Here is a 24,910-nt window from a genome sequence, read left to right as displayed (position 1 = left end):
TCTCCTTGTCTCTAATGGCAGTTGGTCATTATCCCACTATTCACACACTATATTGACTCATGTTTTTCTAACTCCTGGCATTACCATTTGAATTTGGGCCATCATCCCTTTTGTCTCTCTAATCGCTCCTGTCTTCCAACCCTATCACAGGCTTTCCCTTTTGTTCTTTCTTCCCCTCCCCCTTTCAGTGCTTGTTAAGAATCTTCTTTTCGAACACTCTCCAGTTCTGACAAAGGGTCATCGATCTGAAATGTTAACTCTGCTTCCTCTCCATAGATGCTGCCTGACCTGCTGAGATTTCCAGCATGTTCTGTTTTTATTACAACAGTAACACTAGTTCTATTGTGCACAAAGGAGTCAATGTCAGCTAATTCAATCAGTAGACTGGATTTAATCAATAAACGTTAATTATTAATCTAACATGTATGAACCAGTTTTCAACTAATTTGGAGCAATCATTAGTCATCAAAACTTGAAAAGTCATTCAAATCCAGACTTTCACAAAATTCCCATTTTATCAAAATGTAATAAAAGTTTTCAATTATGTCACTATTCCAATATTGAGAAACAGATTAATTAATTGTTTAAATCGATAGTTTTTGCTACTATGGAATGAGTTAATTTGGTTCACGAGTTACCATAATAAAATTTTATTCCCTTAACATTTCCTTTTCAATTTGTCACAACTTTAAACAGAATTCACTATGCAAATCTATTTGTCCCACTTGTACATTGAGATTAACAAACATTTCATTCCAATGAGATTGTGTTATGCCCACTACTTACAGGAAGCAGTTTGTTATTTTCTGGTAGGGCATTTGCCAGTTTCTCCAAACCTTCATAATCTTCAAGCATGTAATAACACTCTGCCAGTCGCTCCTGATTTCGGCCTTGCACGTAGTATTGAACAGCATTCATCCTGCAAATGCAAAGGGGATTTTAAATAACATCCATTCTGAATGATCTTCTTTGGTATCAGAATTTTCCACACAATATATATTTAATGGTTATCTAAAATCATCAACATGATCATATAGGGCTGAATACATTTTCTTGCCTAAAAATGTTATTACAATTTTTCATCAACCAAGAAACAACTTTTAGAAAGTTTGTAGGCCTAGGAAGTTTAAGATTGTTGAAGATTCCATACTGTGTATGATGTGATGAAACACCCACATAGTTAGGTACAAGAACACTGTTGTAGGCATTAGGCACCTGCTGAATATATCAAAACACTAGGCATTAGGCACCTGCTGAATATATCTAAACTCATATAAGTTTAAAGTGGCCACATATAAAATGGCTGCCCAAGCATGATGGGAACCCCGTTAGTCAAGTAATGAACTGGGGCTGACCGAGCAATGACCCAGTGAGGTCCACTACCAGAAATGCCTTGGATACAAGATAATTATAACGAACCATTATAGTACACTGGTATAATCAGTGACTTCACACAGCCGAACCCCGAGGAACAGAGATAAGGGGAGAACCTGCCTCACATAACGAGGTCATTAATCAGCCCAAGCTGACAAAAACCGAACATACAGCCCCTGAGGTATCAGGGGAATTCTATTGGGTTAAAGAAACCTATATGTAATCTATAATCGTTATGATTGGATTGTGTCCAGCCGAAGTGGGCTGAGTAACTATAAAGAACTATTGTAAAACATATAAATATCAATGAGTTTCTTTGTTCGTCGGAGAGAAGTGCCTGGATCCAGTCCTGAGGCTTCCTCCCCGCATGCGAAAATAAAGGCCGCATTGGCGTTGGAACCGACTCTGAGTGTTCAGTGATTCTTCTGAGAAAACATTCACACTAACAGTGGCGTCACGAATAGGATTTCGGGGTCGCTGACGCTCGTGGAGAAACCGGGTGAGTATACCTTAAACAAAATTTTATAACGGGTGCGGAAGGTGGATGCTGGTTGATCAACACGAGGAAACGGTCCAATATCTCAAACACCTAGCCTGAGCCTGAATTAAGAGGACTTTAGTCCCACGTGACGGCCAGGAACTAAGTAGGTGCCGGCAACACACTTGGACAGTGGGATCGTGATACCGAAAGACATCTTCCGGATCCAGTAGTGTGATTTGAAATATACCCCGGGGTAGAACCAAGCGGTGTATAGCGGCTAACGGAATCCAAAACGGTGAACAGCGTTGGACCAACGGGCAGAGCGGTGGTAGGTAGTCGTTAAGGATACGTAGAGCACTGCGGGAATTGCTTAAACGCGTTTTAAGAATTGTATAAGTTTGTGTAACAGCAGAACTTATGACCTGACAGTAGCCAGGAGATGGTCTACTACAAGTTACGCTAGGTAGAAAGCGGACCTCAGAGTAGATTCCTAACGGTTCTAGTCCTACCCAGGAATGGCCACGAAAGCAAGTAACCTCGAGTGGGGACCAGAAGGGTCCCTTACCCGCCACCTGGCGGAAAAACAAAAGAAACTAATCGAGAAAATGATTAGAGCAGGGTGGGATCCTCAGGACCTGCCAGCGAATAAAAATGAAAAGGCTGTGGTCTTGATACTGCGAGCCCACATAAAACTAACAGAGGAAGTAAATCAATATGTAAGAAATAAAAAAACCCGATAGTGATTATCTTAAGTGAAGTATGGATCCAAGAATAGAGCCGGCCAAAAAAAAATTAATAAGCTTTGTTGAATGAAGAGAGACTTTTGTGAATGTCTGTCGTTGAGTCCTTGTGTGATTTTTTTGACTGCGGAATGAATTTTTTTATGTTTTCATGTTCCCGAAAGCCTGGTTGGAAGAGGAATGCAAGTGTCTGTTTATTTTAGCTCCACCCACTTTTATAAACAGAGTGAAAGTTTTTTTTAACCCTTTGTAGTATTGTCCTGTATGTGGGAAGTTTTAAGACATTTTAAGTTAGAAACGCAGGTGTGGATTTATTCGGATGGTAAGTTACGGAGCTAGGAAATGTACAAAGGATAGGTTTGTTGAGCAAAAGATTAAAAAATATATGGTCCCGGTGGTTAAAAAAAAGAATTTATTTGACACGCTCACTTACTTGTCGAAAGAAAACATGCAATGAATGATTACATTGGGTTGAAAGACATAAATTTAGTCTCGGAATGAGATAAAGAATGCCTTTTAAAAAAGCTTCTAGCTCAAAAAAAGAGTTTTAAATAAAGATTGAAATTACAAAGTTTGAATTGGGATTTTGAGATATTCAGAGAAGGCACAGCAAAATTCTGAGGTGGATTAAAAAAAAAAAATTATTAAATTAAATCTGATCTCTTAAAGAAAAAAAAAGGAGATATAAAACTAAAAGGTTTGGAAACAATCTAGAAATACCTTCAGGGATCAGGTCAAACTCCTGGGCGAGTGGCGAGCTATCTGCGAAGGTGTAAAAGGGACTTTTCAAAAATGTTAAAAACAGCAAGCTTTAGCTGTTTAGAAGAGACATTTTAACGACTTTGAAACTGGAGCATTTTGAGATAACGAAAAGCAGCCCTCAAAGCCTAATTGCTGGACTCCATTCCAGTTATGGAGAAAAGAAAAAGATAAAGACGCCACTTTGAAAGTAAACAAATTATTTTAAATTAACAAATGTATGGAGTCACGAGCCCTCCGTGTAAAATACAAAACCTAATTTGAAGAAAGGAGATCTGAAAAAAAAACTAAATAAGTGCTGAAAAAAAAAATGTGTTTGTGATGGAAAAAGACATAACTTACTAAATACTAGTTGATGTTTGCTGTGAAAAAGATATTGGTTTAATTAGTAAAAGAAAAAAAATCGGAAGAGGTAAAAGACACTCTACATTGATAATGATTTTAAATTATGAGAAAGTTTCAATGCAGTTTGAAAAGATTTCAAAAATGGACAGTGTTTATCAAGAAAAGTCCCGAACAGTCTAAACAAGCAGGAGGGTTTTGAAGATAACGAGGAGAAAAGATCTAAGCTATGTGAACTCAGCACAGAAAGAAAAAACTGGGAATTAGAGAATCTTACTGAATTTTAAAATTCTTATAGAAAATGGAACTGGCATGGATGTTTAGATTTTGTACTGAGAGAGAAATAAAACACAAGATTTGCCCAGTGAACGGGACCGTAAAAAAAACCGAAATGTTGGAATGTATGAAAATAACGAGAAGAAAAGATCTAAGCTATGCTAACTCAGCACAGAAAGAAAAAATGGAACTGGCACAGAAGTTTAGATTTTGTGCTGAGAGAAATTTAAAAAAAAATTGAATTTCAGTAAACAAAATAGCTATTAAAAATGTGTGGTCTCGTTTTAAATCAATTTTTTTTTTAATTCTTTGGCAAGTACTTGAATTAGAAGTTAAGAAAAAATTGGAGTTTAATCTAAAATGCTGTCTTTCCCGATGAGAAGATTTTTATTATGACCACTTTACTAATGATTTATACTGTTTAACGGATTCCTAATTTCTAAGCAAGTTTTGAAGGCACAAAGACTTAAAAAAAAAAAAAAGAATTTTTCGGATGATTACGTGAAGTTACGTAATGACATCAGGCTTTCTTATAAACCTGTAAAGGAGTTAACCCTTTCCATTGACAGCTGTTTTATACTGGACATTATTAATTTGGATTTCTTAATAAAATAAAGACGACTCACCTGACAGAGGAAATGGTGGGATATTCAGAATAAAAATAAAATGGAACTAGCTGGTCAAGAGTTAAAAGCTAAGATAAACAGGCTGGAAGAGATGTTTTAAAAAACGGGACTAGACGGATAGTGCAGTGCGCAGCCATAGCACCATCACCTATGGCAATAGAGCCAATGTACCCCACGGTGGGTAGCTGTAGTCCACAAACCCAACCTAACGGTAAAGCAGACAGCGATGTTTGGAGGAATAATGGTGGCAATGGTGTTGATTGGAGTTTGGATAATATTTAGATGGGTCATCGTGCAGGCTCGAGCACAGCAGGCTCAAACACAAAACTGACGGCAGCCCAGACAGGGAAATGAAGTGATAGAGATGGTACGACTATAAAGAATATGGTTAACCTAATCCTTACCTCCGATTCCACAGAGTGACAACGACACAAGTAGACCAGAACCTAACACCTGGTGACGACCAGGCTGTTTAAAATTTTCAGATAAAACACTCACCAAGATGGGACCGCAGTGGTGACTTCGACTCTGGGGACTCATGATACTGGGAACCTCAAGACCCACGCAAACACTGGATGATACCAACGGATTGCAGCGCACTCAAGAAATAAACAACTACATGAACTATGGAGTCTTGTTTAATTTAACGGATGGAATGTGCATCCCAGCAGCCAAGGACTGGAGCAGGGACAGGACTTATTTTAATGCATGGTTACAAGTGAATCCTAATAAGAACCGGGTATGTGTACAGTGCTCCACGGGTATAAGGAGCAGCTGCATTAAACGGAGGGATGTCAAAGGGCCCGATGAATGTACTTTCGGCATAATTTGCGCGCCTCCGGGACAGTCCCAGCAATCAGTCATCCGCAAAAAGGGAGTGGGGCTGTGTGGGTACTACGAGGAGGTGGGGGCGGCTGCAATATCATTGTATGTATGCTTCTCACCCCCTCCGACACCGCGCCCCATAAGAACCACTACATTGCCCGAGGAACTGCCTTGTCCCACAACTACTAAGGGACCAGAAAATGGGATTGTAATGTACAACGAAGGGGAATTATTGTATGATAATGTTAAACATGAAATTGTGCCTGTCCTGATCAATAGTTCAGGCATCCAGATGCCGGAATACTGTACAGAACAGTCAAGGAAAATGTACAATGTATTAAGTAAAGTTGTAATGCAGCAGGCTGCCGATGCAATGGGTGCCAGTAGGTTCCGGGGACAGGGGTTAGCCCCAGGATGAAGAGGGAAATAGTTAATGATGTTGCTACCGGTTTCAATACAGGGACCTCCGTAGTAAACTCGATAGATATACAAGGGTTAAATGAGAGGGTGGAACAGCTTAGAGGGGTGATGAAGGGGTTATTAGAGAGAGTGGAGCAAAACCAGGAAGACCAAGCCAACCTAGGAAAGGAGGGTGCCGAAATCCAGTTGGATGGCATCTCAGTCCTGGAAGCTCACGCCAAAACCATCAATCACCTCATTGATAGAGAAAAAGAAGATACAGGAAAGCAAAGACAGGGGCAACTCTGTCACGCTTATGGTCTGTGGATGGTGGGACAGATCCGCCACAATCTCGACCAGATCCAACGCGGGGAAGTACCCGATTGGATAGACAGTTCACATTTGGCTCAGTTGGCTAACCAGAGGGGGACACTGGATAATTGTACTCTGAAGGGACTGACCCGAGTATACCCAGCAATTCCAGATTGCCAGATGGGTAGGAATACTAGGATAGGGATAGTCCTGATGATCCCTAGAACCACGCCGGACTCAGGGCCGTTCCCCCTGTACCAACTAGAGAATATCGGAGTAATACGGGAAAATGTCTCCATACGTTACTATCTGACCACTACCTCCGCCGTTCGTCGAAACAACATACTTACCGGAATTTCCCTAACAGAATGCAAGCAAAGGGGGGAGATCACAGTATGCCCTCACCCGGTAGGCCGAGGTGAGCTAGACGAGTGCGGGTTTAACCGAACCGACGGATGTGTACTAGAAATAGTGCCCGCACACAGGCACTTCGCGAGGGCAGGCTACGGAGGGAAGGGAAGATACTGCGTCTCTACCACAGAGCGTTCATACCGGTATAATGACCTGCAGTGCCCGATACCACAGCCGAACTTTTGCTTTGCGCCGCTACGACCTGTCACGATCGGGCAAGCGCATATCACCCAGGTTAGGCGCCGGAAGCCCGAAGTTATTGATGTAACCGATCAGCTCCACGATCATTTGCAGGATTATGACGAGTCAGAGCAGGTCTCCTATCCCACATCTAACCGAAGTATTACGAGAATTGAGGCTCAGGGTGGGTCAATCCGTAAAGCTCTACCACCAACTGCAAACTAAAATCAAAGTACTGGAAGAAGATATCGATGTAGACTTACAAAGTCAGAGTTGGTGGAGAAAGGTCTGGGACTGGGGAATAAATGTGAACATCCATCCTTGGGATTCGAATAATTTCACACATACTGGTCGGGATATAATTGATCTTAGCAGTAACATGGAGCATAATGGCCTGCCAGGCATGCAGGCACCAAGCACGACGAAGAGGGACCCATGACCGGTCCCCAAATACTAAACAAGCCTGTCTAATAAAGGGGCAGGGGGATTTGGCCTTTGTCAATTTGATTTAAGCAACCGGGACTCCTGAAACCGCGTGACTGGCCAGCACGTTGAGGCAGGGAGTACCGGGCCGTGCACAAAATCTAATAAAAGTAGAGCGGTCGGTGAAAGGGGGACTAGGACTAATCCCTTTACCGAAAGGAGGGAATTGTTGTAGGCATTAGGCACCTGCTGGATATATCAAAACACTAGGCATTAGGCACCTGCTGAATATATCTAAACTCATATAAGTTTAAAGTGGCCACATATAAAATGGCTGCCCAAGCATGATGGGAACCCCGTTAGTCAAGTAATGAACTGGGGCTGACCGAGCAATGACCGAGCAATGACCCTGTGAGGTCCACGACCAGGAATGCCTTGGATACAAGATAATTATAACGAACCATTATAGTACATTGGTATAATCGGTGACTTCACACAGCCGAACCCCGAGGAACAGAGATAAGGGGAGAACCTGCCTCACATAACGAGGTCATTAATCAGCCCAAGCTGACAAAAACCGAACATACAGCCCCATGAGGTATCAGGGGAATTCTATTGGGTTAAAGAAACCTATATGTAATCTATAATCGTTATGATTGGATTGTGTCCAGCCGAAGTGGGCTGAGTAACTATAGTTCAGAACTATTGTAAAACATATAAATATCGATGAGTTTCTTTGTTCGTCGGAGAGAAGTGCCTGGATCCAGTCCTGAGGCTTCCTCCCCGCATGCGAAAATAAAGGCCGCATTGGCGTTGGAACCGACTGAGTGTTCAGTGATTCTTCTAAGAAAACATTCACACTAACAAACAAATGACAGCATAAACAATAGCAAAGATTTCAGTGCAGGATTGGCGGAAAGGAAGGAAAAAAGAGGGAAGGAAAGAGAAGGGACGAGAAGGGGAGGGAGAGAGCGAGCAGAGAAGGGGAGGGAGAGAGCGAGCAGAGAAGGGGAGGGAGAGAGCGAGCAGAGAAGGGGAGGGAGAGAGCGAGCAGAGAAGGGGAGGGAGAGAGCGAGCAGAGAAGGGGAGGGAGAGAGCGAGCAGAGAAGGGGAGGGAGAGAGCGAGCAGAGAAGGGGAGGGAGAGAGCGAGCAGAGAAGGGGAGGGAGAGAGCAGAGAAGGGGAGGGAGAGAGCAGAGAAGGGGAGGGAGAGAGCAGGGAAGGGGAGGGAGAGAGCAGAGAAGGGGAGGGAAAGAGTAGAGAAGGGGAGGGGGGAGAGAGCAGAGAAGGGGAGAGAGAGCAGAGAAGGGAAAGGAAGAAAAGGGAAACATAGAAACATAGAAAACAGGTGCAGGAGCAGACCATTTGGCCCTTTAAGCCTGAACCACCATTCAATATGATCATGGCTGATCATGCAACTTCAGTACCCCATTCCTGCTTTCTCTCCATACCCCTTGATCCGTTTAGCCGTAAGGGCCACATCTAACTCCCTTGTGAATATATCTAATGAACTAGCCTCAACAACTTTCTGTGGTAGAGAATTCCACAGGTTCATAATTCTCTGAGTGAAGACGTTTCTCCTCATCTCGGTACTAAATGGCTTACCCCTTATCTTTAGACTGTGACCCCTGGTTCTGGACTTCCCCAACATTGGGAACATTCTTCCTGCATCTAACCTGTCCAATCCCATCAGAATTGCACATGTTTCTATGAGATCCCCTCTCATCCTTCTACACTCCAGTGAATAGAAGCCTAGTCGATCCAGTCTTTCTTCATATGTCAGTCCTGCCATCCCGGGAATCAGTCTGTTGAACCTTCGCTGCACTCTCTCAATAGCCTTCCTCAGATTAGGAGACCAAAACTGTACACAATATTCAAGGTGAGGCCTCACCAAGGCCCTGTACAATTGCAGCAAGACCTCCCTGCTCCTATACTCAAATGCCCTAGCTATGAAGGCCAACATGCCATTTGCCTTCTTCACCGCCTGCTGTACCTGCATGCCAACTTTCAATGACTGATGTACCATGACACCCAGGTCTCGTTGCACTTCCCCTTTTCCTAATCTGTCACCATTCAGATAATATTCTGCCTTCCTGCTTTGCCACCAAAGTGGATAACTTTATATTTATCTACATTATACTGCACCTGCCATGCATTTGCCCACTCACCTAACCTATCCAAGTCACCCTGCAGCTTCTTAGCATCCTCCTCACAGCTCACACTGCCACCCAGCTTAGTGTCATCTGCAAACTTGGAGATATTACACTCAATGCCTTCGTCTAAATCCTTAATGTATATTGCAAATAGCTGGGATCCCAGCACTGAACCTTGCGGTACCCCACTAGTCACTGCCTGCCATTCTGAAAAGGACCCACTTATTCCTACTCTTTGCTTCCTGTCTGCCAATCAGTTCTCTATCCACGTCAATACATTACCCCCAATTCCATGTGCTTTAATTTTGCACACTAATCTCTTGTGTGGGACCTTGTCAAAAGCCTTTTGAAAGTCCAACTACACCACATCCACTGGTTCTCCCTTGTCCACTCTACCAGTTACATCCACAAAAAGGAAGAGAGAAGGGAAGGGAAAGGAAGAGCGAAGGGAAGGGAAAGGAAGAGAGAAGGGAAGGGAAAGGAAGAGAGAAGGGAAGGGAAAGGAAGAGGGAAGAGAAGGGAAGGAAGAGAGAAGGGAAGGAAGAGAAAAGGGAAGGAAGAGAAAAGGGAAGGAAGAGAAAAGGGAAGGAAGAGAAAAGGGAAGGAAGAGAAAAGGGAAGGAAGAGAAAAGGGAAGGAAGAGAAAAGGGAAGGAAGAGAAAAGGGAAGGAAGAGAAAAGGGAAGGAAGAGAAAAGGGAAGGAAGAGAAAAGGGAAGGAAGAGAAGGGAAGAGAAAAGGGAAGGAAGAGAAGGGAAGGAAGAGAAGGGAAGAGAAGGGAAGGAAGAGAAAGAAGAGAAGAGAAGGGAAGAGAAAGAAGAGAAGAGAAGGGAAGAGAAGAGAAGAGAAGGGAAGAGAAGAGAAGGGAAGAGAAGAGAAGAGAAGGGAAGATAAGAGAAGAGAAGGGAAAAGAGAAGGGAAGGAAGAGAAGGGAAGGAAGAGAAGAGAAGAGAAGAGAAGAGAAGAAAAGGGAAGAGAAGAGAAGGGAAAAGAGAAGGGAAGGAAGAAAGTTAGCCAATTTGCACACAGTAAGCTCCCACAAACACTTTCTTCTTAGGCAGTCTTAGGAGCAGGAGAAGGCTTTCGGCCCCTTGAGCCTGCTCCGCTATTTAATACGATCATGGCTGATCTGATCATGGACTCACCTCCACTTCCCCGCCTGCTTCCCATAACCTCTTAATCCCTTATCGTTGAAAAAACTGTCTATTTCTGTCTTAATTTTATTCAATGTCCTAGCTTCCACAGCTCTCTGAGGCAGCGAATTCCACAGATTAACAACCCTCAGAGAAGAAATTTCTCCTCATCTCTGATTTAAAATGGGCGGCCCTTTATTCTAAGATCATGCCCTCTAATTCTAGTCTCCCCCATCAGTGGAAACATCCTCTCTGCATCCACCTTGTCAAGCTCCCTCATAATCTTATATGTTTCGATAAGATCACCGCTCATTCTTCTGAATTTCAATGAGTAGAGGCTCAACCTACTCAACCTTTCCTCATAAGTCAATACTCTCATCCCCGGAATCAACCTAGTGAACCTTCTCTGAACTGCCTCCGAAGCAAGTATATCCTTTCGTAAATATGGAAACCAAAATTGCACGCAGTATTCCAGGTGTGGCCTCACCAATACCTGTAGCAAGACTTCCCTGCTTTTATACTCCATCCCCTTTGCAATAAAGGCCAAGGTACCATTGGCCTTCCTGATTACTTGCTGTGCCTGCATGCTATTGTTTTGTGTTTCATGCACAGGTACCCCCAGGTTCCGCTGTACTGCGGCGCTATGCAATTTTTCTCCATTTAAATAACAACTTGCTCTTTGATTTTTTTTTCTGCGAAAGTGCATGACCTCACACTTTCCTACATTATGCTCCATCGTCAAACTTTTGCCCACTCACTTAGCCTGTCCATGTCCTTTTGCAGATTTTTTGTGTCCTCTTCACGCATTGCTTGTCCTCCCATCTTTGTATTATCAGCAAACTTGGCAACGTTACACTCAGTCCCTTCTTACAAGTCGTTTATATAGATTGTAAATAGTTGGGGTCCCAGCACTGATCCCTGCGGCACCCCACTAGTTACTGGTTGCCAAACAGAAAATGCCCCATTTATCCCTACTCTCTGTTTTCTGTTAGTTAGCCAATCCTCTATCCATGCTAATATATTATCCCCAACCCAGTGAACTTTTATCTTGTGCAGCAACCTTTTATGTGGCACCTTGTCAAATGCCTTCTGAAAGTCCAAATACACCACATCCACTGGTTCCCCTTTATCCACCCTGTTTGTTACATCTTTAAAGAACTCCAGCAAATTTGTCAAACATGACTTCCCCTTCATAAATCCATGCTGACTCTGCCCGACCGCATTTTACTTTTCCAAATGTCCTGCTACTGCTTCTTTAATAATGGACTCCAACATTTTCCCAACCATAGATGTTAAGCTAAATGGTCTATCGTTTCCTGCTTTTTGTCTGCCTCCTTTTTTTTTAATAGGGGCGGTACATTTGTAATTTTCCAATCTCCTGGGACTCCTCAGAATCCAGAGAATTTTGGTAAATTACAACCAATGCATCCACAATCCCTGCCGCTACCTCTCAAGACCGGTACACTGTTTGTACTTGACTTCCGCGTGGTCCCGGCGAAGAAACCCGAAGTGTTCGGCGCCTTCTCGGATGTTTCTCCTCCACTTTGAGTGGTCTTGGGTCAGGGATTCCCAAGAGTTGGTGGGGAGGTTACATTTTTTCAAGGAGGCTTTGAGGGTATCCTTCAATTGGTTTCTCTGCCCTCCTGGGACTCACGTGCTACAACTCAGAGTAGAGTGCTTGTTTCAGGAGTCTAGTGTGGGCATGTGGACAATGTGGCCTGTCCATCAGAGCTGATCGAGCGTGGTCAATGCCTCGATGCTGGGGACATTGGCCTGAGAGAACACCGATGATGGTGCACCTATCCTGCCAATGAATTTGCAGGATTTTGTGGAGGCAGCGTTGGTGGTACTTCTCTAGTACTTCCACAAACAGCAATGCGATAATGACCAGATAATCTGTTTTAGTGATGTTGATTGAGGGATAAATTTGGCCAGGACACCGGGGATAATTCTCCTGCTCTTCTTCAAAATAGTGCCATGGAATATTTTACGTACACCTGAGGGAGCAGATGGGGCCTCGGTTTAATGCTTCATCTGAAAGACTATGATGATGTAGATTGTATTGGTTGATTGTTAGGTGTAGCATTGCTCATGCTGGCAGTGAAGGAGAATGAGACGTTGAAACAGATCTTGTTAAGTGTGTAGTAGAATAGTTTGTGCTTTGTGTGTAAAATCAACCTGGGAGAAATTACTTTAGGAAGAATCATTTTCTAGTTTGTTTATATAGTAGTGTGTGCAAATTCTACATCGTTTTAATATTTTTAAATTAAAATTTGCATAAGCGGAAGAATCACGTGTGTATGTGTGTGATATACGGGAGGGCGCTGAGCACCTAGAGTCTCGTCGTCGAGTGCATGCAGAAATCAAGCGCAGGCAGTGGAAAGACCGTGCGGCAAACCAGTGCCACCCACTCCTTCCCTCAACGACTATCTGTCCCACCTGTGACAGAGACTGTGGTTCTCGTATTGGACTGTACAGCCACCTAAGAACTCATGTTAAGAGTGGAAGCAAGACATCCTCGATTCCGAGGGACTGCCTATGATGCTGATGTACATGTTTGATGAATGATGACCATCCCTATTGTACCTGTAAGCACTCTAGTAATGACTCCACGGGGTAAAGTGTTATACTTGAATTGTTGTGACAGTCCGTTTATTGCAGCTCCTGAATGAGGGTACAGTATGTTGAGCTCCCTTTTATATTTGGTTACCTGCAGTGTACAGGTGACCCCCTAGGTCTCCACCAGTTGCACCCTCTGGTAGTACAGGTATAGTGTATACAGTGTGAAGATACATTCAGTGATCTTATGTAACTGTATATTGAGTGCACAGGGTATATACATAGAAACATAGAAAATAGGTGCAGGAGTAGGCCATTCAGCCCTTCAAGCCTGCACCACCATTCAATGAGTTCATGGCTGAACATGCAACTTCAGTACCCCATTCCTGCTTTCTCACCATACCCCTTGATCCCCCTAGTAGTAAGGACTACATCTAACTCCTTTTTGAATATCTGAAGTGAATTGGCCTCAACAACTTTCTGTGGTAGAGAATCCCACAGGTTCACCACTCTCTGGGTGAAGAAGTTTCTCCTCATCTCAGTCCTAAATGGCTTACCCCTTATCATTAGACTGTGACCCCTGGTTCTGGACTTCCCCAACATTGGGAACATTCTTCCTGCATCTAACCTCTCTAAACCCGTCAAGAATTTTAAACGTTTCTATGAGATCCCCTCTCATTCTTCTGAACTCCAGTGAATACAAGCCCAGTTGATCCAGTCTTTCTTGATATGTCAGTCCTGCCATCCCGGGATTCAGTCTGCTGAACCTTCGCTGCACTCCCTCAATAGCAAGAATGTCCTTCCTCAAGTTAGGAGACCAAAACTGTACACAGTACTCCAGGTACGGCCTCACCAAGGCCCTGTACAACTGTAGCAACACCTCCCTGCCCCTGTACTCAAATCCCCTCGCTATGAAGGCCAACAAGCCATTTGCTTTCTTAACCGCCTGCTATACCTGCATGTCAACCTTCAATGACTGATGTACCATGACACCCAGGTCTCGTTGCACCTCTCCTTTTCCTAATCTGTCACCATTCAGATAATAGTCTGTCTCTCTGTTTTTACCACCAAAGTGGATAACCTCACATTTATCCACATTATACTTCATCTGCCATGCATTTGCCCACTCACCTAACCTGTCCAAGTCACTCTGCAGCCTCATTGCATCCTCCTCGCAGCTCACACTGCCACCCAACTTAGTGTCATCCGCAAATTTGGAGATACTACATTTAATCCCCTCGTCTAAATCATTAATATACAATGTAAACAGCTGGGGCACCCGCACAGAACCTTGCGGTACCCCACTAGTCACTGCCTGCCATTCTGAAAAGTACTCATTTACTCCTACTTATATTATACATACACAAAGGGCAGAAAACGCTAGTGGGAGTTGTGTACAGACCACCAAACAGTAGTAGTGAGGTTGGGGACAGCATCAAAGAAGAAATAAGGGATGCGTGCAATAAAGGTACAGCAGTTATCATGGGTGACTTTAATCTACATATTGATTGGGCTAACCAAACTGGTAGCAATGCGGTGGAGGAGGATTTCCTGGAGTGTATTAGGGGTGGCTTTCTAGACCAATATGTCGAGGAACCAACTAGAGAGCTGGCTATCCCAGACTGGGTGATGTGTAATGAGAAAGGACTAATTAGCAATCTTATTGTACGAGGCCACTTGGGGAAGAGTGACCATAATATGGTAGAATTCTTTATTAAGATGGAGAGTGACACAGTTAATTTGGAAACTAGTGTCCTGAACTTAAGGAAAGGTAACTTCAATGGTATGAGGTGTGAATTGGCTAGAATTGACTTGCAAACGATACTTAAAGGGTTGACGGTGGATACGCAATGGCAAACATTTAAAGATCACATGGATGAACTTCAACAATTGTACATCCCTGTCTGGAGTAAAAGTAAAATGGGGAAGGTGGCTCAACCGTGGCTAACAAGGGAAATTAAGGATAGTGTTAAATCCAAGGAAGAGGTATATAAATTGGCCAGAAAAAGCAGCAAATCTGAGGACAGGGAGAAATTTAGAATTCAGCAGAGGAGGACAAAGGGTTTAATTAAGAGGGGAAAAATAGAGTACGAGAGGAAGCTTGCTGGGAACATAAAAACAGACTGCAAAAGCTTCTATAGATATGTGAAGAGAAAAAGATTAGTGAAGACAAACATAGGTCCCTTGCAGTCGTATTCAGGTGAATTTATAATGGGGAACAAAGAAATGACAGACCAATTGAACAAATACTTTGGCTCTGTCTTCACGAAGGAAGACACAAAAAAGGAGGAACTGAAGGATATCCTTATTAGGCTGGAAATTGTGTTAGGGAAATTGATGGGATTGAAGGCCGATAAATCCCCGGGGCCTGATAGTCTGCATTCCAGAGTACTTAAGGAAGTAGCTCTAGAAATAGTGGATGCATTGGTGGTCATTTTCCAACAGTCTATCGACTCTGGATCAGTTAATATGGACTGGAGAGTAGCTAATGTAACACCACTTTTTAAAAAGGAGGGAGAGAGAAAACGGGTAATTATAGACCAACAAAACCTGATATCAGTAGTGGGGAACATGTTGGAATCAATTATTAAGGATAAAATAGCAGCACATTTGGAAAGCAGTGACAGAATCGGTCCAAGTCAGCATGGATTTATGAAAGGGAAATCATGCTCAACATATCTTCTGGAATTTTTTTGAGGATGTAACTAGTAGATTGGACAAGGAAGAACCAATGGATGTGGTGTATTTAGACTTTCAAAAGGCTTTTGACAAGGTCCCACACAAGAGAGTGGTGTGCAAAATCAAAGCACATGGTATTGGGGGTAAGGTACTGACATGGATAGAGAATTGGTTGGCAGACAGGAAGCAGAGAGTTGGGATAAACGGGTCCTTTTCAGAATGGCAGGCAGTGACTAGTGGGGTGCCGCAGGGCTCAGTGCTGGGACCCCAGCTATTTACAATATACATTAACGATTTGGATGAGGGAATTGAGCGAAATATCTCCAAGTTTGCAGATGACACTAAGCTGGGTGGCGGTGTGAGCTGTGAGGAGGACGCTAAAAGGCTGCAGGGTGACTTGGACAGGTTAGGTGAGTAGGCAAACGAGTGGCAGATGCAGTATAATGTGGATAAATGTGAGGTTATCCACTTTGGTGGCAAAAACAGGAAGGCAGATTATTATCTGAATGGCGGCAGATTAGGAAAAGGTGGGGTGTGCAACGAGACCTGGGTGTCATGGTTCATCAGTCATTGAAAGTTGGCATGCAGGTACAGCAGGCGGTGAAGACGGCGAAGGCGGCAAATGGTATGTTGGCCTTCACAGCTAGGGGATTTGAGTATAGGAGCAGGGAGGTCTTACTGCAGTTGTACAGGGCCTTAGTGAGGCCTCACCTGGAATACTGTGTTCAGTTTAGTTCTCCTAATCTGAGGAAGGACGTTCTTGCTATTGAGGGAGTGCAGCGAAGGTTCACCAGACTGATTACCGGGATGGCAGGACTGACATATGAGGAGAGACTGGATCGACTGGGCCTGTATTCAGTGGAGTTTAGAAGGATGAGAGGGGATCTCATAGAAACATATACAATTCTGACGGGACTGGACAGGTTAGATGCAGGAAGAATGTTCCCGATGTTGGGGAAGTCCAGAACCAGGGAACATAGTCGATGGATAAGGGGTAGGCCATTTAGGATTGAGATGAGGAGAAACCTCTTCATTCAGAGAGTTGTTAACCTGTGGAATTCCCTACCGCAGAGAGTTGTTGATGCCAGTTCATTGGATATATTCAAGAGGGAGTTGGATAAGACCCTTATGGCTAAACGGATCAAGGGGTATGGAGAGAAAGCAGGAAAGAGGTACTGAGGGAATGATCAGCCATGATCTTATTGAATGGTGGTGAAGGATCAAAGGGTCGAATGGCCTACTCCTGTACCTATTTCCTACGTTTCTATGCTACAACAATCCTCACTAACTAACACACAAAAAAACACACACAAAATACTGCCGTGCATAAACTGATTGCCGATTGGTGCAGTTATACCAATGAAGATGCAGTCTTTTTGTACATCTGTCCAAATAACACTAACAAAACAGATAGTCATTCGGTCTCTGCTCTTTGAAGAACCTAGCTGTACACATTAACTGCCATATTTGCCAACAGGACAGCAACTTGAGAAGTAATTAATTGGCTGTGAAGTGCTCTGGGACATTCTGAGGATGTGAAATGCACTATATAATACAAGCTCTTTCTTCTTTCTAGGAGATGCAGTTTAAGATTATGGGTGTCAGAAGAAAATTAGAAATGTATGCAACCTTTGTTTTAAGTAAGAGGGTGATAGAATTCTAAGACCGAGTATCTGTAACAACAAGATCATGCATTTACATAGTGCCTTTAACGTGGTAAAATGTCCCAAGGAACTTCACAGAAGTGTTATCAAACAAAATGTGACACCAAGCCACATAATGATATATTAGGGCAGATGGCCAAAAGCTTGGTCAAAGAAGTAGATTTAAGGAGAGTCTCAAAGGAGGAGAGAGAGTCAGAGAGGCGGAGAGGTTTAGGGACAGAATCTCAGAGCTTAGGGACTCGGCAGCTGAAGACACAGTCGCCAATAGTGGAGTGATTAAAATCAGGGATGCACAAAAGGCCAGAATTGGAGGAGTGCAGAGATCACGGAGGGTTATAGGGCTGGAGGAGGTTACAGAAATAGGGATGGGTGAGGTCATGGAAGGATTTGAGGTGTTACTTATCCAGTAGCCAATGTAGGTCAGTGAGCACAGGGGTGATGGGTGAACGGGAATTGGTGCGAGTTAAGATACAGGCAGCAGAGTTTTGGATGAGTTTAAGTTTATGAATGGTTGGAAGATGGGAGGCTGGCCAGGAGTGCGTTAGAGTAGTCAAGTCTAGAGGTAACAAAGGCATGGATGAGGGTTTCATCAACAGATGAGCTGAGGCAGGGGCGGAGTCAGGTGATGAATCTACAGGGGTGGTGAAAGAGAAAGCTGCATTAGGTTTAGAAAAAATGTCTCCCACAAATTCTTGCTGGGAAAGGGGATAGGGTTTTTGTCAATCTCACATAAATTTACGACAAGAGACTGGGAGAACACCCATAGAATTTCAGAGCCCTCCTATGTTCACTATCTATTTCAATCATTTTGTATAACTATGCTATTACTTACCACTTTTGACGATCTGCAAAATAGTCCCCAATAGCATTATAAGCCTGCTCAAGCAGAGCATCATCAGCATCACCAGAACCAGTTTTTAGTAACTGCAGTACTCGAAACCAATCTCCCAACTTGATCCTTAGATCGATAGCCAGATCTCTATAGACAGAAGAGAGTCATTTTATAGAAAGAAAAGTAAAATTCTGACCATATGCAGAGGGTGAATTTAAAGCCATCATAAAACAAAAAAAAATAATTTGCATCTTCCACAGACCATATACAGTTTACCCCCTCATGAACCCCACCCCATCCATGTACATTCTGCATAAACATTGCTTGTTACTGCCCAAAACTAATAAAATAATTGTGCAGATCTTTCAGATATTCTCATGTTCCTGTCATTAAACTCCAGCCTGATGATCTGCAGGCAACATTCACCCCTCCTCCCACCAACGCTAGCAGCATAGGAACCATTAGCTCCCATGGAATATTTCAAAGAAGTTTGTCATTGCATCCTCATCTTTTTCTTGAGAGTTTATACCCACAGACTGGTGGAAATGTGATAAAAAAGGAGGCAATTTTAATTGGGAGTACTTTCGGAGTAGACGAGGTTACAGGGCAAGCGGGAATCACCCATGGAGACCATAATAAGAGGATAGAGCCATTTTAACTCCCAGGCCACATTTAAATAATCCAAGATATTCTCCAGCTCAACAGAGGGAGAGCGAGGCCCATAAAAGGGCGGCAGTTGGGAGAGCAGCTCAACAGAGGGAGAGCGAGGCCCATAAAAGGGCGGCAGTCGGGAGAGCAGCTCAACAGAGGGAGAGCAAGGCCCATAAAAGGGCGGCAGTTGGGAGAGCAGCTCAACAGAGGGAGAGCAGGTTCAGGTTCAAAAGGCAAAAAAGTAGAAAAAAATCGAGTGTGATATCACAGCTAAGCGGGTAAGTGATTAGCTGGTCGATTGGGGAGTAGTTTTTCTTTTTATCTTTTTCTTTTCTTAGCAGTAAGAAATCTTTGGTGTTGTTAGCAATTAGGTTAATTTAAGGGTTAAGTCATGGCAGGGAGCCCAGAACCGTGTCATGCTCTTCCTGTGCTATGTGCAGGAAGTGTATCCAGCTGCAGCTCCTGACAGACTGCATTCCGGCACTGGAACTGCACATAGATTCATTATGGAGCATCCGTGCTGCTGAAGATGTCGTGAATAGCACGTTTAGTGAGTTGGTCACACCGCAGGTAAAGGTTACACAGTCAGATAGGGAATGGGTGACCATCAAGAAGAGCAAGGGAAGGCAAATAGTGCAGGGGTCCCCTGCGGTCATCTTCCTCCAAAGCAGATACACCGTTTTGGTACTGTTGGGGGAGATGGCTCATCAGGGGAAGGCAACAGCAGCCAAGTCCATGGCACCAGGGGTGGCTCTGCTGCACAGGAGGGCAAGAAAAAGAGTGGGAGAGCTATAGTGATAAGGGATTCTATTGCAAAGGGAATAGATAGGCATTTCTGCGGCCGCAAATGAGACTCCAGGATGGTATGTTGCCTCCCTGGTGCAAAGGTCAAGTATGTCTCGGAGCAGCTGCAGCACATTCTGGAGGGGGAGGGTGAACAGCTAACTGTCGTGGTACATATAGGTACCAACGATATAGGTAAAAAACGGGATGAGGTCCTACAAGCTGAATTTAGGGAGCTAGGAGTTAAATTAAAAAGTAGGACCTCAAAGGTAGTAATCTCAGGATTGCTACCAGTGCCACGTGCTAGTCAGAGTAGGAATTGCAGGATAGATCAGATGAATATGTGGCTTGAGCAGTGGTGCAGAAGGGAGGGATTCAAATTCCAGGTACATTGGAACTGGTTCTGGGGGAGGTGGGACCAGTACAAACCGGACGGTCTGCACCTGGGTAGGACCGGAACCGATGTCCTAGGCGGAGTGTTTGCTAGTGCTGTTGGGGAGGGTTTAACCTAAAATGGCAAGGGGGATGGGAATCTATGCAGGGAGGCAGAGGGAAGTAAAAAGGGGGCAGAATCAAAAGGTAGGATGGATAAAAGCAAGAGTGGAGGGCAGAGAAATCAAGGGCAAAAATCAAAAAGAGCCACATCAAAACATAATTCTAAAAGGACAAAGAATGTTAAAAAAACAAGCCTGAATGCGATGAGCATTCGTAATAAGGTGGATGAATTGACTGCGCAGATAACTGTTAACGGATATGATGTAATTGGGATTACGGAGACATGGCTCCAATTTAACCAAGGCTGGGAACTCAACATCCAGGGGTATTCAGTATTTAGGAAGGACAGACAGGAAGAAAAAGGAGGTGGGATAGCATAGCGTTGCTGGTTAAAGAGGAGATTAACGCAATAGTAAAGAAGGACATTAGCGTGGAATATGTATGGGTAGAGCTGCGAAACATCAAAGGGCAGAAAACGTTAGTGGGAGTTGTGTACAGACCACCAAACAGTAGTAGTGAGGTTGGGGATGGCATCAAACAGAAAATTAGGGACACGTGCAATAAAGGTACAGCAGTTATCATGGGTAACTGTAATCTACTATTGTTTGGGCTAACCAAACTGGTAGCAATACTGTGGAGGAGGATTTCCTGGAGTGTATTAGGGATGGTTTTCTAGACCAATATGTCGAGGAACCAACTAAGAGCAGGCCATTCTAGACTGGGTGTTGTGTAACGAGAGAGGATTAATTAGCAAACTGGTCGTGCAGGGCCCCTTGGGGAAGAGTGACCATAATATGGTAGAATTCTTCATTAAGATGGAGAGCGACACAGTTAATTCAGAGATTAGGGTCCTGAACTTAAAGGAAACTTCGACGGTACGACACGTGAATTGGCTAGGATAGACTGGAGAATGATAATTAAAAGATTGACGGTGGATAGGCAATGGCAGACATTTAAATATCACATGGATGAACTACAATTGTACATCCCTGTGTGGTGTAAGAATAAAAAAGGGAAGGTGGCTCAACCGTGGCTAACAAGGGAAATTAGGGAAAGTGTTAAATTCAAGGAAGAGGCATATAAATCGGCCAGAAAAAGCAGCAAACCTGAGGACTGGGAGAAATTTAGAATTCAGCAGAGGAGGACTAAGGGTTTAATTAGGAGGGGGAAAATAGAATATGAGAGGAAGCTTGCAGGAAATATGAAAACAGACTGCAAAAGCTTCTACAGATATGTGAAGAGAAAAAGATTAGTGAAGAGTAATGTAGGTTCCCTTGCAGTCAGAATCAGGGGAATTCATAACGGGGAACAAGGAAATGACAGACCAATTGAACAAATACTTTGGTTCTGTCTTCACTAAGGAAGACACAAATAACCTCCCGAAAATACTAGGGGACCGAGGGTCTAGCGAGAAGGGAAAACTGAGGGAAATCCTTATGTTAGGGAAATTGAAAGGACTGAAGGCCGATAAATCCCCAGGGCCTGATAGTCTGCATCCCAGAGTACTTAAGGAAGTGGCCCTAGAAATACTGGATGCATTGGTGGTCATTTTCCAACATTCCATGGACTCTGGTTCAGTTCCCATGGATTGGAGGGTAGCTAATGTAATCCCACTTTTTAAAAAAGGAGAGAGAAAACAGGGAATTATAGACCGGTTACCCTGACATCGGTGGTGGGAAAATGCTGGAATCAATTATTAAAGATGTAATAGCAGTGCATTTGGAAAGCAGTGACAGGATCGGTCCAAGTCAGCATGGATATATGAAAGGAAAATCATGCTTGACAAATCTTCTAGCGTTTTTGAGGATGTAACTAGTAGAGTGGATAAGGGAGAACCAGTAGATGTGGTGTATTTGGACTTTCAAAAGGCTTTTGACAAGGTCCCACACGAGATTAGTTTGCAAAATTAAGGCACGTGGTATTGGGGGTAATGTATTGACGTGGATAGAGAACTGGTTGGCAGACAGGAAACAAAGAGTGGGAATAAACGGGTCCTTTTCAGAATGGCAGGCAGTGACTAGTGGGGTGCCGCAGGGTTCAGTGCTGGGATCCCAGCTATTTACATTATACATTAATGAGTTAGACAAAAGAATTGAATGTAATATCTCCAAGTTTGCAGATGACACTAAGCTGGGTGGCAGTGCGAGCTGCGAGGAGGATGCTAAGAGACTGCAGGGGGACTTGGACAGGTTAGGTGAATGGGCAAATGCATGGCAGATGCAGTATAATGTGGATAAATGTGAGGTTATCCACTTTGGTGGCAAAAAGAGGAAGGCAGATTATTATCTGAATGGTGACAGATTTGTAAAAGGGGAGGTGTCAAAGTACATCAGTCATTGAAGGTAGGCATGCAGGTACAGCAGGCAGTAAAGAAAGCAAATGGCATGCTGGCCTTCATAGCAAGGGGATTATTTGAGTATAGGAGCAGGGAGAACTTACTGCAGTTGTACAGGGCCTTGGTGAGACCACACCTCGAGTATTGTGTGCAGTTTTGGTCTCCTATTCTGAGAAAGGACATGCTTGCTGTTGAGGGAGTGCAGTGAAGGTTCACCTGACTGATTCCCAGGATGGCAGGACTGACATATGAAGAGAGGTTGGATCGGCTAGGCTTATACTCACTGGAATTTAGAAGAATGAGAGAGGATCTCATAGAAACATGTAAAATTCTGACGGGACTGGACAAGTTAGATGCAGGAAGAATGTTCCCAATGTTGGGGAAGTCCAGAACCAGGGGTCACAGTCTAAAGATAAGGGGTAAGCCATTTAGGACCGAGATGAGAGAAAGTCCAGAGAGTTGTGAACTTGTGGAATTCTCTGCCACAGAAAGTTGTTAGTCCAGTTTGTTGGACATATTCAAAAGAGAGTTAGTTGTGGCCCTTAAGGCTAAAGGGACCAGGGGGTATGGAGAGAAGGCAGGGGTGGGGTACTGAGGTTTCATGAGCAGCCATAATCATATTGAAGGGTCGAATGGCCTGCTGCTGCACGAATGTTAGGGCTGGCGGGCGAAAGCAAAAATTGATTTGGGAGTCTGAGGAAGCTGGGGGCCCAAGGGAACTGCCTCCGGCATAAAATTAGTGCTGAGTAGGGGCTTTGGAAGCCGATGCCAGCGCTGGGAGGGTGAGGCAAGGCTGGGGAGGCACAAGGACATTTTGCGGGACCTGATTGATTTCTAAACTTGCCTTGGCCTCTTCTGGCGTCGCAGTAACTCTAGTTGTGGAGTTAGGGTTGGCCCTTTGTGAGCTTCCTGAATCCAGACGTTAAAATGACTTTTCAATGCAAGTAGGCCCCATTCTGTTGGAGCAGATGCCTGAATGAGCGCAAGTAAACGTGGTGAAGGGCAGGAATGCATGACAGCCCCCAACCATCTTAGCCCCCAGCCTATACCATTCCCGCCAGGCAGAGGTGTTAAGATCTAAACTTTGGGGTAGATTTTAAGTTTCTATTTTTGTTCTCAATACAAAACCATTTGGTTCAAAGTCTGCACTGGCTCTTTTGAAGAGCAATTCAGTTAGTCCCACTCCCTCACATCTCTGCAATTTATTTTCTCCTTTAAGTATTTATCCAATTCCCTTTTAAATTTGTATCCACCACCCTATCAAGGAGCGCATTCCAAATCCGAACTATTTGTTGCATAAAAATGTTTTTCCTCATGTCACCTCTGGTTCATTTGCTAATCACCTTAAATCTGTGCCCTCTGGTTATTGACCCTTCAGCCATTGGAAAGAGTTTGGGGCTGAAATTGTTCTCAACGGGAAATTGGAGCCGGCTCTTAACCGAATTAAGCGGAAATGTATTGCCCGGTGGGAGCAGAGGGAAGAGCTGGAAAATTGGGCTCTTTAACTCTGACACCGCCTCCCAGCGCTTTCGGGTGCTGTTTGAGGCAATGTAGGGGTGGGTTTGCGAGGAAGCGGGGCGGTGATGATGTCAGCGTGATGTGGATATGCCGCGTCGCAACGCCCCTCCCCTTCAAAAGGGGGGGGGGGGCGTTGCGAGGCTGATGTGGAGCCCACTGGATCACCAGAGAGGGGTTCGGCCGAGCCACCTTGATCGAGCCGACTCAGGAGTCGTCCGACAATTGAAACAAAATGGCGGCTGTGGCACCAGTGGCGGCCGCGCTCCCGCAGGGCGGTAAGGGATTGGTGCGCCAGGCAGGGCGGAAACCCGTTCCCACTGCCCCTGGCTCGGGGGAAATTGCGGCTGGATCGGCCCCGCCACCTGTCTCCGGGCGGAAAGGCCTTACCGTCCCATTAGAGGCGGCAATTTGGTTGGCGCCAAATGATTCCTTAAGAGGCAAAATAGAAAGCTCACTATTACTTTTGAGATAAGGGAGCATCCCTGGTTTTGCCTAGCAGCAGGAATTTGACCACTCAACGCAATGACAAGCCCCTTTACTTTTTCATCAGCAGATTAGTGTTGACTGGAGTCTGTGGGAACTTCACTGACATTAACTAGCAAGACAAGAATGATTAGTGTCAAGCAGCCACTTCAATATGGCACAGAGTCCAAAGACTCTGCCAAGGGCAGAATCACTGAGCAACTTGAACAGAATTCAATGTCATGGTGTGGCATTTACGGTGGCCAACACCCCCAAACAATCTTTCCTACTGTGGGGTGTCTTTTACAGTAGACAGGAAGGAAAAGAAAATTATGGGAGCAAAAAGGCCATTATATAAACGTCAAACACCACTCTACTCGCTCTCCACTTCACACTATCTCCCACCCCCACATTTCACTGGAATGTAAATTTCATTCAGTTCATATCTGAAGCAGCACAGAAATGTTTAAAAAAAATTGCAATTTGTACAAATCTAAACACT

General features: G+C 44.1%; 1 protein-coding gene across 2 annotated transcripts in view; it reads right to left on the bottom strand.

Annotated features, from left to right (window-relative positions):
- Positions 1–24,910, bottom strand: part of wdr35 (WD repeat domain 35) — a 276,662-nt gene that overhangs the window by 53,984 nt on the left and 197,768 nt on the right. For both annotated transcript variants that reach the window (XM_070885100.1, XM_070885101.1), the window contains exons 20-21: positions 18,165–18,311; positions 787–919 (exon numbers count right to left, since the gene is read on the bottom strand). In XM_070885100.1, the coding sequence (XP_070741201.1) occupies positions 787–919; positions 18,165–18,311 (280 nt within the window). The remainder of the gene's footprint in view (positions 1–786; positions 920–18,164; positions 18,312–24,910) is intronic.

Source organism: Pristiophorus japonicus, chromosome 7 (assembly GCF_044704955.1).
Source record: "Pristiophorus japonicus isolate sPriJap1 chromosome 7, sPriJap1.hap1, whole genome shotgun sequence".
Taxonomy (NCBI): Eukaryota; Metazoa; Chordata; class Chondrichthyes; family Pristiophoridae; genus Pristiophorus; species Pristiophorus japonicus.
This window is presented reverse-complemented; position numbering and strand designations above follow the sequence as displayed.